A 15895-nucleotide genomic window follows, 5' to 3' on the forward strand; every position below is an offset into this window, starting at 1 on the left:
AATGCAAATTGCATGCAACTAACTGAAAGAGCAGGGACGGAACTTCATGCTCTAATACAAAAGTGTGGGAAAAGAGTCCATGTTTTCAACTATACTGACAGCAGATAAATGTACAAAAACTGTTTCATGCGATAGAGAGATTGGTAGCTGAGTATGAAGGAGAGTGCTTTAAAATTGACAGCAAACTTTTTGAGGATATGGAGGAAAAGAGACAAGAAAAAGAGAGAGAGATTCAAGTAAAAACAAAGATGCAAACTGGGAAACAACATCTAGCAGGTATAGTGCATCTTTGGTTTAAGAAAATGTTTGACATCATGGTAGAATTAATAGAACTACTTTAATTATAAAAGTTACACAACTCCAGCTGCATGCTAAGCACTGTTCATGTTCTTTCTGGCAGATTGTTTTCTTCCAGAGTTAAGGATTGTCTTGATGGGTACCAGAATTGTTGGGAAGACCTTATTGGGGAATAAAATCCTGAAAAAAGGAGAAAAGGACTAAAACGTGTGTGATGAAGGAGGGAGAGGTTGACAAGATAAAAGTAATTTTAATCATCACCATCGACCTGGATGGTGGCCGTACGCATCTGTAAAGTAAACATCAGAGTCAGTCAAGCAGGAGATCATGTCAAGTGTTACTATGTGTTCACCAGGACCTCATGCAGTTTTGCTGATTCTGCAGTCTGATGTCGCCTTCAGTGAGGCAAATGGAGGGTCTGTCAAGGAGCACAAGGAGCTCCTGGGTCAAAATGTTTGGAGGCACTGTATAGTGGTGTTCACCAGAGGCGACTGGATGGGGACTTCCACTATTGAAGAGCACATTGAGAGTGAAGGAGAAACTCTGTGGATGCTGATTAATAAATGTGGAAACAGGTATCACATTATTAACAACATGCAGTGGGATGATGGGATACAGGTCAGAGAGTTGATGGAGAAAGTGGAGATGATGGCCAGAGGAAACACAGATCTCCTGACACCAGTGGAAGCAGCAATGGAGGAGACTGACAGTGGCTGGGGATCTAACTGGTCAGACCAAGACAAGTTAGAGAGAGGAAGCTTAAAGCTCGATCCACCTAACAGTAAATAGCTTTACAAACTTGAACAATAATTATTTTTTTTGTCAGTTTCTAAAACAGTTAAACTAGCAGCAAATATTCAACCATACTCATTAAATGTAAAAAAAAAAAAAGTTTTGCAATAAAAACATGTTATACTCAGTTTTTCATAATAATTAAATTTCTTTATGTAGTGGGCAACAATGACAAGACTATGCAATGGCTTGAAAGTCCAGCTAATGTGTTTAACTATAGAAGCTCATCAGAATTTTTAGAGGACACTTCAGAGGATGTCACACAAAGTTAATGGCACTGATGGCTTGCAGAGGTAAATAATCAATAATAACACAGCTATTTATTGGCAAGTGAAAATTTATATGAATTTCTTGTTGAAAAGACTTTTGTTCTTTTGTTGGACTGTTGTTAGTGCAAATCTTTGAAACTAAGACTTCAAAGATAACAAGAGTGTGTGCGTGAAATAATTTAAATGTGATTATATTTTATATTATATTATATATTTTTTTGGTTTATTTCTTCTTTCATTAGTATGCACTCATTTTCCATACCAAGCAGTTTAAACTTTTAAACTGAATTCTGTAATTTTATTTATAATAAAATATGATTAAAAATAATCTTGAATCTAATAGGCTAGCAGTTTTTTTTCTTTTTTTTTTTTTTTTTTAGAATTTTTTTTTTTTTTTTTTTTTTTTTTTAGAATTATTTATTTATTTATTTATTTTTAAAATAGGCTATAGGCTACAGTAGCCTACATCATTATAGTTGTTTAGTGATATGCTGTCCCGGAAGGTTTTGCCATGGGATCCTTGGTAATTTCATAAGGATTTTTAAATGTAGGCTATCAGTTTTGGGTTTATGAGTTAAAATAAGGTTTGTGGTTAACCAAAAAAAAACAAAACTTTAATTTCCTATTTTTTATCATTTGTTCATATATATATATATATATATATATATATATATATATATATATATATATATATATATGAACATACGAAATAATATGTTTTCTAAACACAGGTTTCTAACAAGTTGTTATCCAAGGACTACAACTGTTGTCCCAGTCATCAAACACATAAACTCACATCCTTGTGGTAGTTGTAGTCCTTATTTAGCAACTTGTTAGCAACGTAGCCACTCAGTGTTTTAGTACTAGCTACTGTAAACCGACCAGCTCTCTCTTACTGTAACTCTGTAGCAATTAACAATTCCGATATTATATCTAAAAGATGTGAAATACAACGAGAACAACTCGGGGATTTATATAGACCATACTCGTGGAAATGACATTTTTCTTGTAAGAATTATTACCTAGAAGATTAAAATACTTTTCTATTAAAATAAAGTCAAATGACGTAATCTAAAAAGAAAACGACCGTAAAGGCCTCGCTCTTTTGGGCAGTTAAAGACAAACATGAGTCGTAATGGCTCGTTAATTACTCTGCAGAGACAGTGTCCGGATTGGACCGACAGACTCACAGACAGACATCCGTCGATGCTGCAGCGTCAGTGTGCTCAACAAAGGCTCAGGCCGAGAAGAGGGCCATTTTACCAAATACAAAGGAAGCAGAGCAGCGAGGGAGGGGAGGACTATGGGAATGACAGGAATAGCGAAATATCTCTTTACGAAATCGCAATGTGCCATCAAACCAAACACTGAACAATGGGTGAGAAGTGATCAGTCACGACTATAACAGAATATACAGTGTACCAACGACAGTAGAGCACATAAATAATTTAGCTGTCAAAGCCGACTGCGCATCACGGTGGCAAAATGCCGGAACAGCACTGATGATATTACGACCCAGACACTGTACGACGTAATCTATCCTAATATTGAAAACAACCGTGAAAGATTATCGTCTGCTGGTAAGTGTTTATATCATTTACAATCAGTACACTTAAAATGTAAGAGACGTCAAAGTATTTCATATAGTCATAAGAAATATGAATCATAATTGGTTATGATGATCATAGAGCGCGCCGGAGGACGCAACAGGTCGCGCGTACAGTAGAGCTGTAGTTCCGCGTGCATTTGGCTGACGTAATTATGACATTTGTACAAGAATTTTACGAGGTGTATTATAGCATATATTGACATGAAAGCTAAACACTTTATTGTGTTTTGGCATGAATATCATTTTAATAAAAAGGGCTTGAGTTGTTCATGCGCTGAAAATTGTTTCTTTTGTTATGTGACGTTTTAATACAAATTATATAATGATGTGTCATATGTAAGGAATGTGTGCATAACCAAGGGATTTAAAAGCCAAATCAATAAATAAATAAGTAAATAAATTAATTAATTAAAAGAAAGAAATAAAAGGGTGTACATGAAATATATAATTAATTTGAGTACAAAACCGTATTATGGTTTTCTAAAATAAATACCATTACTTTACAGATTATGCTACTGAAAACTGAAAGCAGTACACATCTGTATTATAGACAGTCAAAATATATATTGTTTCAAATTCTATTATTAGGCCTAAACTGTATTAATATAGTGATGTCACTGACATAAGATAACCTCTGCAAGCCTTTTTAAGTTCTAATGAAGTTAATGCTGGCCTGTTGAATGCATGACTTTAATTTAAAGTTTAAAGTCAGAATATGACATTAGAAAACAAATATAATACAACATGATACCTATGAATACATGTGGTCTCCTGACAGATTCTTTGCAATAAGCTATACAAATATATTACAAATACATGAAATAAAAAAGGTCTATCAGTGTTTACCAAATTAAACTTTATACTTTATCTCAACGCTTCATGCTCTTACCTGGTGTCTACTTATTAAATACTACTGTGACTTAAAAAAGGGTCAGGGGAACGCCTTTAGACTTGGGGGTGTAAGGGAAAGGAGGGGTATATGCATGAGTAGGTAGTGTTCTGCGTTATTTGAATGCAAATGCAAAGAGAACAAGCCGAGACTGTGTTTGAGAGAGAAACAGGGAAAAGGAGGTGGAGAGTTGTCTTTGGATTTTGGTTAGACACTGAATAGACACAGATTTAGTTTGCCAAGTGCTTAGTTCACTTTTGAGACATTGCTTGCTCATGTATGCACTTGGCATTTGGCCTTGTAGCTCTCTATATAAATGAAACATGGATTTTTGATTGTTTCTCAGAACTGATGCAGTGAGATTTACTGTAATTTAACTCAGAGAAAGATTTTTAATCTGTTTCAACCCATGGGCCAATTAGCCATTGACTTTCCCCTGCATCATGTCACGCCGGAAACAGAAAAGACCTCAGCACTTTTTCAGCCCCATCCTCAACACTTCGTGGCTACTTCAGCATGGTGAGAAACGTTTTACTGTTTAGTAAGAGAGCTCCATTGTTTCTGTCAGTGAGCCGTCTTGCAAATGTCATTCGAGATATTTGCTGTGACTTTAACAGATTCATATGCTTACAATATCTCATTTTAAGAAAAGTAAAATAAAACAAAAGTAAAAATAAAAGGAATTTCTGTAATATTTGGACATAGTTACATCCCAACAGCTTCCGTCAAATGTCCAATTAGTACTTTTCATCTTCCGACCCAAGCTTGGAATTTAGACCACCCACGATATAATGGCTATCGAGAATGTTTTTTTTTTTAAAAAAGAAGAAGAACAAATAGTGAAGTGAACATAAAAGGAACAGGGATGTGTGATATGCTGAACTGGATTTTGAAAAGGGGATTAGAAATAGGTTGTGGAAAAAGGTGGACAACACTGAAAAAGAATGAGACACTTGAGTGCCTTAACGGGAATGAGACTTCATTGTCTCCGTGAGGCTTTGTGGTCGTGCACTCAGGCATTAACTGCCGGGAAGAACATGCATAAAAGTGTGTTGATCTGTGACTTAAATTCTAGAGTTCTTGAAGTACAGCAAACTTTATGCATCTCTCCCTGGCACATGAGTGTGTATGTATTGCTAAGTAATTTGTATTCATGCTATTATGTCTTTTGGATATAGCTGTGATGCTGAAGGTCACTTATTTTAAGCAATCTTGCTGTTTTCAGTGGTTGACAATGGCGCTAAGACTCACTGACCTTTCAGGCTTCGCTGAGTTAGGACAGAAGATTTGTTTAAATATATGAGTTGTCATAGTATATATTCAGTTACTCAGACTAAGGGGCTTGGGAATTTTGTGGTGAGGTTCATTGTCCATGTTCATTGTTGCTGTGGAAACAAAGTTGGCTGTTAGCGGTGCTAAAGCACTGTAAGCTGGTTGAGGAATGGGATTTCAGATCAGAGGGAGTGAGGGGAGAGAGAGAGAGAGCAATCTAGGAGGAGACAGCAATGTACAATACTAGCTAAAAAGAGGTGAAAATTAACAGTATGCATTATGTTTTTCATAATTTATGATATATGATAATAGATGCATTTATTAATATTAAAAATATTAAATATATGTTGTTGAAGGGTAATGATAATGAGAGTTTAAGTGGCACAGTAGGTAGCATTTATGGGAGCATTGGTTAGAGCAGTTCTACACTTTGGTTGGCCTTTAATACAAATACAGTATTTCTAAAAAGGTCAGCCAGAGGTAAACTCCCCATACTGTGTTATTTTCCTAAGTGATGTTTGTGTAAGCAATAGAAACAATTGAAAATCAATAAAGATGACAACAACCTAAAGAAAATGAAGTATTAGTAAAGTCCAATGACAACAATAATGTGGCAAACAACAAACAATAAAATTCATTAAATTCTTTAATTAATTGTGTAATATAATCTATACAGTCTATTTTCTCTTTACTCAATTCCTAATCACTAAGTTAAATTACTCAATGTAATATATTAATTATATTAATTATATTAAAATAATACATTTAGAATGACATAAACATTCTACATTCTACTGACAACTATATGCATATATAAATATTGTTGTGGTTACCTTTATTGGTCTAATCGGCATTAAAATAATGTATGTGTACCTATGCATAAATATTTAACAATCTGTTTCTTATCAAAGAAATTCCTGAATAGGTACTGTTTTTTTTTCTTTGCACCTTATTGAACTTGCTTTATAAACATTAGAGCAGTATCAGAAGTATGATAATCGATTATTTGCATGGCATAAATTGTTGCATAAATAGTTTCTCTCTGATTTCTTAGAGGAGCAATTGGCAGTGAAGTCCCTCACCTCTACTCTTGCAAAGAACTCTTCCTGCTCTTCCTCACAATCAACAACTCAAAGCCGCCAATATTCCTCAAACCCAACCGCACCAGTTGAGAGGCTCACAACACCTTCTCTGCCTAGAGCCAGCCATCCTGTTTTTCACATCTCTAGCCAGCCCATACACTTTCCTTCAAACCTCAAAGAGTCTCACCTTTTCCAAATTTCTGACATCCCATCCCGTTCTACTAATCAGTGTATCACTACCACTGCACCAACTGTGCTCTCTACCCACAACCACACTCACTTACCCATGGCTTCTCCAAAGTTAGGTGTGTCGGCAACCACAACCTCCTGTTCATCCTCCTCTGCTGCTGCTTCTCTCTGTGTGCCTCCACACCCTGGAAGCCCTAGTTCTGTTCCTCAGGGTCCTCCAAGTCCAATTACACCCTCTTCCAGCCCAAGCACAGTCCCCTCAGCCCCAGCATGTGCACCCGTCAGTATTGCTTTCATCTTGGAGGAGCTACGTGTGCTTCAGCAGAGGCAAATTCATCAGATGCAGATGACTGAAGAAATCTGTAAGCAAGTACTGAGATTGGGAGGAGGATCTTGTGAAGTGGATTCAAAACCATTTACACTACCATCTCTGCCACAGCTCTGTTTAAAAGGTTCTGTTAACAACTCCAGACCTTCCCGACCAAAGACATCACCTCCCCCCACCTCTGTGGCTCCTCTTTTGGCCTGTTTCTCATCCCTTCTACCCCCTCAGACCACCTCTAAGTCCTCCAAACAGACCCACCCTCTCTTGAATGTCTTACGCCCCCATAAAGCACAATATGACAGCAGCATAGTTACTCCAGCAAGCTTCACCAGTCACACAATTGCTTCCACATCCTCATCAATGTCTACAGCTGCTGCCTCGAACTATCCACTCACACTTTCTCTTGGCCTTCCATCCCAAAAATCATCCACCACAGGAGCTAGTGGACACAGTGGTGTGAACTTTCCAAACCAATCTATACCAGCAGCTGCTGTCCCTTTAGCCTCCTCACAGGATCCAAAAATCTCTGCCCAAGGAGGTATGACTGTCTCATTGTCAGGGCGTATGCAGCATGCATGCCGATTTTGTCGGAAACTCTTCAGCAGTGATTCATCCCTGCAAATACACTTGCGTTCACACACGGGGGAGCGTCCTTACCAGTGTCCTGTATGTTTCAGTCGATTCACCACACGAGGGAACCTCAAGGTCCACTTCTTGCGGCATCGTGAGCAAAACCCTGAACTCTCCTTTTCATTGTTTCCCTGTTCACTTTTTGCGTCTGTAACTGGGGGATCAATGGGAGCACAAATGCAACCAAATGGACAAATCACCTCCACCAATACAAATGCTACTCAGAGGAATCAAAAACAGCAAGAGGATGATCTGCGTGGCGACAGTCTTGAGGGAACTACTGCCTCAACACGTGCCACAACCTCATCTCTTCCTCCTAGTATTGATTTGGCCCTGCTGACCACTGCACACTCTCTCCTTCAGCTCAATCGTGCCGCTGCTGCTGCGGCTGCTGCAGCCTCTACATCCACTACCTCCTCAATCACATCCTCATCACCTTCCTCTCTGGCCTCCACCCTTCTCTCATCCCCTACCTCATCCACCTCCTCCATTGCTGGGGTGTATAAAGGAGTAAAACGCTTTGATGAGAACACCCCACCAATACCTACTCTGCTCCCCCATTCTGCTTACTCACAGCTTGCAAATTTACCCAAAATCTTCTTCCCAACATCTTCAGCTCAGCATCATGCAGGCCATGGGTTTCTCAGGCCAACAACTCCAGCTGGATCCTTCCTGCCATCTCCACAACAACACATCACATTCCCGTTCACAGCATCATCCAAAACCCCATCCATCTCAACCCCAACCTCAGACACATCGAAGCTGCAGAGATTGGTGGAGAAGTTAGAAAAAGAACCACAAGGTCAGTCACATTGGGTTTCATCCATTGGGGAGACTTCTACCAGCAGCCATACTGTAGCAGGAGCATTAAGCTGTAGCAGCAGTGGTTTAATGAGCACAAGCACAAGTACAAATGTGGTCACCTCACTTCCATCGTCTACGATCCAAATACCATCATCGTTCTTTAGTAAGGAGTCACCCTACCTGGGACTTATGCACTCTGCTGGGACACTTGCCCCTAATCAGTGTAGTGTGTGCCTGCGGGTGCTAAGCTGCCCAAGAGCATTACGATTGCACCAGGCTACTCATTTAGGTGAGCGACCCTTCCCCTGCAAGCTATGTGGTCGATCCTTCTCAACTAAAGGAAGCCTTCGAGCACACCTTGCCACACACCGTGCCCGCCCACCAAACAGTCGTGCACAGAATTCTTGCCCCTTATGTCAACGTAAGTTTACCAATGCCCTTGTGCTACAACATCATATCCGCATGCACTTAGGAGGACAGCTACCACCAGAGCAGATGCCAGATACCTCAACAGAATGTGAGATTTTGTCCCATTCCGAGTCTATTGAGCTCTCTGCTTCAGAGATGAGCCCTAGTGCTACAGATGTTCAGTTACTAAATGATCTACAATCCATTACGGATTCTAGACATACTGAATCCCTGGCTGTCAGCACTGCTCTTACAGCATGTGCCATAACCTCCAGCCTACCAGCTTCACTTAGCTCGGGTCCTATACCACTTTTAGACCTAAGCCCTGACCCATCCTTGAATCCAACCCCCCATTCACCTCCAACCTTCAGAGCTGATCCACCTGAGCTCTCTCTCAGTGTACCTTCTCCAGTGGATTCTGCACCCTCCCTTGTCCCCCCTGCCACCCAATCAGCGTCAGCAACAACTGTTCCTGATGCAACTGATGAACTATCTTTTAAACTTTCCAGCAACACTGCCTTCTTGGAAGATAAAAAGATTTCAAGCTCCCCTGCTCTGAAGAAAGAAAGTCCGCAAAGAAATGACTGTGAACAAAGTGAAAATAGATCTGTCTCACCTATTCCTTTCTCTGGATCCAGATCAAATCTGGAGGATCTTCTTAGTATACAAGCTCTTAATGCGTCCAGAGTTCCTCCACCACATCCAGAATCAGCACCACCTTCTCTCCTTGCACTGAGATCTGAGAGTGTGTCTTTGCATACAGTACGCCTAGAGAAGCCTGACCAAAGCCTTCTCCAAAAATCTGAATTAATCCCCCAAGAGTTCTCTAAGGAAGAAAAGACAGAAGATAAAATACATAAAACACCAAAGAATGGACAAAGGACAACTCCAGATTTGAGTATTAATGCAGAAATGGTATCAGACACTGTAAACAAAACAAATGAGGATGAGACTGAGGATTGTGACACACATGTGCAGAAGACCATAAAGGAAGCTCACTGTAGTTCAACTGCAAAGGATAAAGCAGATACAACAGCGACTGAAATGGACAGAACAGAATCAACTGTATGCATATCACTGACTCCCAGTCTTCCACCTCCAATGCCAGAGAAAAAAATCTACCACTGTTCTGAATGTGGAAAAGAGTATGCAAGTCGCAGCGGACTTAAGGTGAGTGGCATTCTGAATTCATTAAGCTAAAGAATTATTATCATAAAGTGTGAACATACAGTTTAACATGGCACAATGTTAGTTCCGCAAGAGATTTTCATCCTTGTCTCAATCCAATTCGAAAGTTACATGACAATTAAAGAACATCTCTTACTAAAACTTCTAGGGACACATGAAGCACCATGGAGGATTTGTCAAGGCACCCCGAGCTCTTGCAAAGACCAAGGGCCCAGAGAGAGTTTTGCATCATGAGCGTTCACAAACTCACCACCTTGCAACCTTTCTCCCACCAGGACATCAATGAGTTTTGGAACCAAACCCTCCATAAACATAAGCAAGCATCAGAATGCTCTCCCCTAGACCCTGTTATAAGAATTAGAAACAACATATTAAGATGAATTTAATAGCTGACAAAAGGGAAGAAACCTGAAGGATACTACTATGACTCTAGACTGAAAAAAAAACACAACCCCACACATGTACACACACAGAGGGTTATTTCTTGGTTTAAAAAAAATTTCCCTGATCTTTAACCCAGATCCAAATATTAAAATACTTGCATTGTGTATTTTAATATATGTAATGATGTCTAAATATCTTATAGTACTTCCTTGAATAATATGTGATGTTCTTTTAGATAAATGTAAATTATTTTGTCTGTGTAAGTTAAGATGGATTCATTTACTTTTCCAAAGTGAAGATCTTAAGGTAGCTAAGGATTTGAACAGTAGCTTTGGGTGAGGAACAGACCAAAATTTTCTAAGCCAATGATGACATAACTGATTATTTCCTCACTAAGATTTATTGTATTGGTATACCATTTTTTTATTCTTAAAGATCATTTAAAAAATATTTGGTGTTTTTGATCAAAAAGAATGGTAAAATTTAGAGGGAGTGTATTTCAAATGAAGAAATATACTACTTACTCAATTAAAACACACCTTGTCGATATCTTGTTCCAGGGCAGCCATGCACAAATCATTGATATCAACCTCAAAAATTAAAGCTCATATCAGTTTTCATAATAAGCTCAAAATTCACACCCTACTCAAAACACTTAATACAGACAGTACAGCTGGAGCCAAGAGGATTTATGTTTTTTATTGTTTTATTTGTGGATAAGGATTTTGAATAAGTGCTTTTAAAGGGATTATATTTTAAACACTTCATACATTTTACATTATGTAAATTCACATGAAATATTCTTGACGTGTACTAAATCTTCAGGTTTTTACTTAATAGTTTATCAGTTGGAAAGCACCAAAACACCAAACTGTAAATATGACCTGTCAACCTATGTCCATTGTGTCCATGTTTGTCCTGTCCAGCTGTACAGTATTAGACAATATACTGCTCTTAACACCAACTAGACTAAAGAGTCGGGTAAGATTGTTTAACAAGCATGTATGTCAGTGTAAGCTTGTTACTTTAATATTGTCAGTGTAGCTATTGAAAAAGATAGAAATAAATGGACTGATTCTGAGATGAACCACTATCTAGCTTAAAAGGTAACCCTTTCTATATTTCTTGGTGGAAATGTTTGTTTCTTTGGTGATGTTTGTTCTTTGTCTGGACACTTTTACGTGTACCTTCCATAGAGATGAATTGGGTGTATGAGACTGACTATGAATTGTAATTTCATTGTACAGCAAAAAGATGAAAAAGGAAATAAAAAATAAGTGTATTCATGACAAGAACCAAAATATGCAATTCTTTTAATCACACACTCTTTGTTGTTGTTTTTTTAAGTATAAATCTCATCTACAGTGATGTTATTCTTCCTTGGTGGTCTGAGGGAAACGTAGTTTTCCTCACATACAGGCATCCCTAGTCTGTTCACTCCCTAACACAATCAAACTCCTCTGCACTGCTTCTGTGTGTGCCACATCAAGCGCAGTGAGGGAGAAACTGGAGGAAGCATTGACAATCTGTCTGAAGACTGGCCTCTAATCTCTTGCACCATGACAACCATGCAGAGGCACATAAGGAAGACAGAAAAAAGCAGAGTATAGTCTGTGTATGTGTGTCCAGGGGTGTGTGTATATTGGGTGATGTTCAAATTCTGCATGTATGGGTTTTTAAAATGAGCACTAAACCTGTATAAAAATAGTTTTCAGAATTACAATTACAAATGCTGCATGGGTCACATGTGCAAGATCACTAACAGGGTAGACTATTTGTAAACTTCACAAAGCTGGACTTTGTGGCAAGGGTGGCATTTGGTAACTGCTTGTATCCAAGGCCAATGCACCACATCACAAAATCTGCAATACCATCCCTGCAAAACCTTGGATCTGAGCAATGGAAAAACTTATATGGCTTGATAAATCATCTTTCACTGTTATAGTGAAATTGATAATAGACTGATAATAGCACATAAGAACAACTTCAAAGTTTTATGAACACCAGAATGTTCAAATAGACCTCATGTTGCATTCAAACATACCTTAACATCATTTAACCTTTCGATAGAAGTAGATTTTCACAGAAATCTGTTTAGGACAGCCCAGCAACAAGGATGGAAGCTCTTCTAAAACAAGGGGAAAGCCCTTACTTGAAAATTAATATACTTTTATCTTATGTACGAAACATGCAATGACATAATTTCACCAGTATGCTGCAGTGTTCAACCTTTGATCTTATAGACTGAAGACAAAAACTGCGTGTTCACAGTGTGTGTGTGTTCACTGCTGTGTGTGTGCACTTTGGATGGGTTAAATTCTGAGTATGGGTCACCATACTTGGCTGTATGTCACGTCACTTTCACTTCACTTATATATATATATATATATATATATATATATATATATATAATTATTAGTGCTGTCAAATGATTAATTACGATTAATCACATCCAAAATAAAAGTTTTTTGTTTACATAATATATGCGTGTATGCTGTGTATATTTATTATGTATATATAATTACAAACACATGCATGTATACATTTAAGAAAAATATGTTATGTTTATATATTAAATATATTTATATATAATCTAAAATATAAGAATATAAATATATAAATGTATATACATGTAAATATTTTCAAAATATTTACTGTATGTGTATGTATTTATATATACATAATAAATATACACAGTACACATACATATAGTATGTAAACAAAAACTTTTTTATTTTGGATGCGATTAATCGCGATTAATCATTTGACAGCACTAATATATATATATATTTATAATTTGAAGGTAATAATTTTTGTATATTTGATTTTTTTATTGCTTTTTGTAAGTGATATATTATGTTTGTAGTGGGTTAATTTTTTTTATAAATATTAGATTTATGATTTGTAATATTGTGATATATTATTACAATTTAAAATAATTGTTTTTAAATTTATTATACTTTAAATTATCATTTATTTCTGTGATGCAAAGCTGAATTTTTAGGATCATTATCACATGATCCTTTAGAAATCATTCTAATATGATGATTCATTATCAAAGTTGGAAACAGTTCTGCTGCTTAATATTTTTTCAGAACATGTGATACTTTTTAGGATACTTTGATGAATAAAAATTAAAAAAAAAAAAAAAAGAAGATATGTTTTTAAAATATAAATATTTTGTAATAACAATATACACTACTGGTCAGTAATTTGGGGTCAGTAATTTTTTTTCTTTCTTTTTTGTAAATAAAATCAATACTTTTATTCAGCAAGGATGTTAAATTGATAAAAAGTCATAGTAAAGAAAATATATTATTAGAATATATATTATTAGAATTTTTATTTATTTTTATTTTGAATAAATGCAGTTCTTTTTAACCTTTTATTCATCAAATATATTAGACAGCAGAACTGTTTCCAACACTCATAATAAATCAGAATATTAGAATGATTTCTAAATGATCATGTGATAGACTGGATGTTACATGTGACCCTGAAGGCTGGAGTAATGATGCTGAAAATTCAGCTTTGCATCACAGGAATAAATTATTTTTTTAAAGTATATTCAAATAGAAAACTATTATTTTAAGTTGTAATAATATTTCACAATATTACTGTTTTTTCTGTATTTTTGATCAAATAAATGCAGGCTTGATGAGCAGAAGAGACTTCTTTCAAAACAATAAAAATAGTAATGTTTCCAAACTTTTTACCTGTACTGTATATATATAGGCCTATATATATATATATATATATATATATATATATATATATATATATATATATATATATATATATGAAAACTGAAATGAAAGTGACGTGACATACAGCCAAGTATGTCACGTCACTTTCACTTCACTTCACTTTTATATATATATATATATATATATATATATATATATATAGTGACATGACATACAGCCAAGGGTAGCCTACATCAGTTTGCTACTGAAATACTGTTAAATCATAATAATGGACTATGGGAATTTATCACATGTTAACCACTGTAGACATTTTAAAATATAAACATATTTAAAATCCTCCCAATCTAAATTTTTTATTATAAAATTCAATAAATCAGAGTTAAAGGGAATACACTTTTTTTTCTATCATGGCGGGGGACTTTAAATGACTTTATACACCCATTTTTAATTTTACGGCTGTCACAATTACATAAAAAATTCAATTAAATTAAAATCCCTGGCCACATGAGCATATTTTTCCATTCAGTCAGTTGACTGAAATGATTCATTTTGTCATGCTTGTTTGCTTTAGCAATGTTTTGACCAGTCATTGAAGTACCACAAACAGACAGATTGTAAACAACAAACGAATGTTAAGCAAAACCATGAATTAAAATTGCAAAAGCTAAACAATAGCCTAGTTAAAGGGGGAAAACTATGGTAGATGTAGTATTTTCTCTGTCCACAAGGTCGATCCAAGCAAAGCAGAAGGTCGTCAGCAGCAAGGCCATTAAAGGGATAGTTCACCCAAAAATCAAAATAATGTCATTAATGACTCACCCTCATGTCGTTCCAAACCCGTGAGACCTCCGTTCATCTTCGGAATACAGTATAAGATATTTTAGATTTAGTCCGAGAGCTTCCTATGTACGGTATACTGTCCACGTCCAGAAAGGTAATAAAAACCTCTTCAAAGTAGTCCATGTGACATCAGAGGGTCCGTTAGAATTTTTTGGAGCATCGAAAATACATTTTGGTCCAAAAATATCAAAAACTACGACTTTATTCAGCATTGACTTCTCTCCCGGGTCTGTTATGAGCGCGTTCACAGCACATCGGTTCGCGAACGAATCACTCGATGTAACCGGATCTTCTTGAACCAGTTCACCAAATCGAACTGAATCGTTTGAAACGGTTCGCGTCAACAATAAGCATTAATCCACAAATGACTTAAGCTGTTAACTTTTTTTAATGTGGCTGACACTCCCTCTGAGTTCAAATAAACCAATATCCCGGAGTAATTCATTTACTAAAACAGTACACTGACTGAACCGAGCCAGATAACGAACGAAACATTGACTCGTTCTCGAGTCAAGAACCGGTTGCATCGGTTTTCGGATCACCGGTAGTGATGGGAAGTTCTGTTCTTGAGGGACAGTTTTGATTCAATAAACCGGTTGCCGTAAAACGGTTCACCAGTTCTTTTGCGCTCGACGTAATGACTTCATTGGCGATGATTGCCCTTGATTCAAGCCTTCGGTTTATCCACGCTCATAACATTAGCACAGAATCAGTTCAGAATCAATCACCAAAAGAATCAGTTCAGTTCAGACGCGCTGTGTGTCAGTCTGCTTCACGCATGCGCAGTATCATCAGCTCCTCGGTTCTCGAATCGCACGCGTCCGACAGAAATGGTTCTTGACTCGAGAACGAGTCAATGTTTCGTTCGTTATCTGGCTCGGTTCAGTCAGTGTACTGGTTTTGAGTAAATGAATTACTCCGGGATATTGATTTATTTGAACTCAGAGGGAGTGTCAGCCATGTTAAAAAAGTTAACAGCTTAAGTCATTTGTGGATTAATGCATATTGTTGACGCGAAACCGTTTCAAAACGATTCAGTTCGATTTGGTGAACTGGTTCAAGAAGATCCGGTTACATCGAGTGATTCGTTCGCGAACCGGATGTGCTGTGAACGCGCTCATAACATACCCGGGAGAGAAGTCAATGCTGAATAAAGTCGTAGTTTTTGATATTTTTGGACCAAAAATGTATTTTCGATGCTTCAAAAAAT

General features: G+C 36.9%; 1 protein-coding gene across 2 annotated transcripts; it reads left to right on the forward strand.

Annotated features, from left to right (window-relative positions):
• The first annotated feature begins 2431 nt into the window (after positions 1-2431).
• On the forward strand, positions 2432-10838 carry LOC109112285 (sal-like protein 2). Of its 2 annotated transcripts, none has more exons than XM_042718681.1 (3): positions 2432-2938; positions 6183-9736; positions 9903-10838. In XM_042718681.1, the coding sequence occupies exons 2-3, from the start codon at positions 6497-6499 to the stop codon at positions 10038-10040; spliced, it is 3378 nt and encodes a 1125-aa protein (XP_042574615.1). In that variant the 5' UTR covers positions 2432-2938; positions 6183-6496; the 3' UTR covers positions 10041-10838. The 2 variants fall into 2 exon arrangements, with proteins under 2 accessions (XP_042574615.1, XP_042574614.1); XM_042718680.1 differs by lacking the exon at positions 2432-2938 and adding an exon at positions 2949-4375.
• The last annotated feature ends 5057 nt before the right edge of the window (positions 10839-15895 follow it).

Source organism: Cyprinus carpio, chromosome B2, assembly GCF_018340385.1.
Source record: "Cyprinus carpio isolate SPL01 chromosome B2, ASM1834038v1, whole genome shotgun sequence".
NCBI lineage: Eukaryota > Metazoa > Chordata > Actinopteri > Cypriniformes > Cyprinidae > Cyprinus > Cyprinus carpio.

Coding starts and splice junctions, on each gene's coding strand:
- LOC109112285 (XM_042718680.1), top strand. CDS start 4,300: ATGTCACGCCGGAAACAGAAAAGACCTCAGCACTTTTTCAGCCCCATC. Junction 4,376..6,182: donor TTCGTGGCTACTTCAGCATG/GTGAGAAACGTT, acceptor CTGATTTCTTAG/AGGAGCAATTGGCAGTGAAG. Junction 9,737..9,902: donor CAAGTCGCAGCGGACTTAAG/GTGAGTGGCATT, acceptor TAAAACTTCTAG/GGACACATGAAGCACCATGG.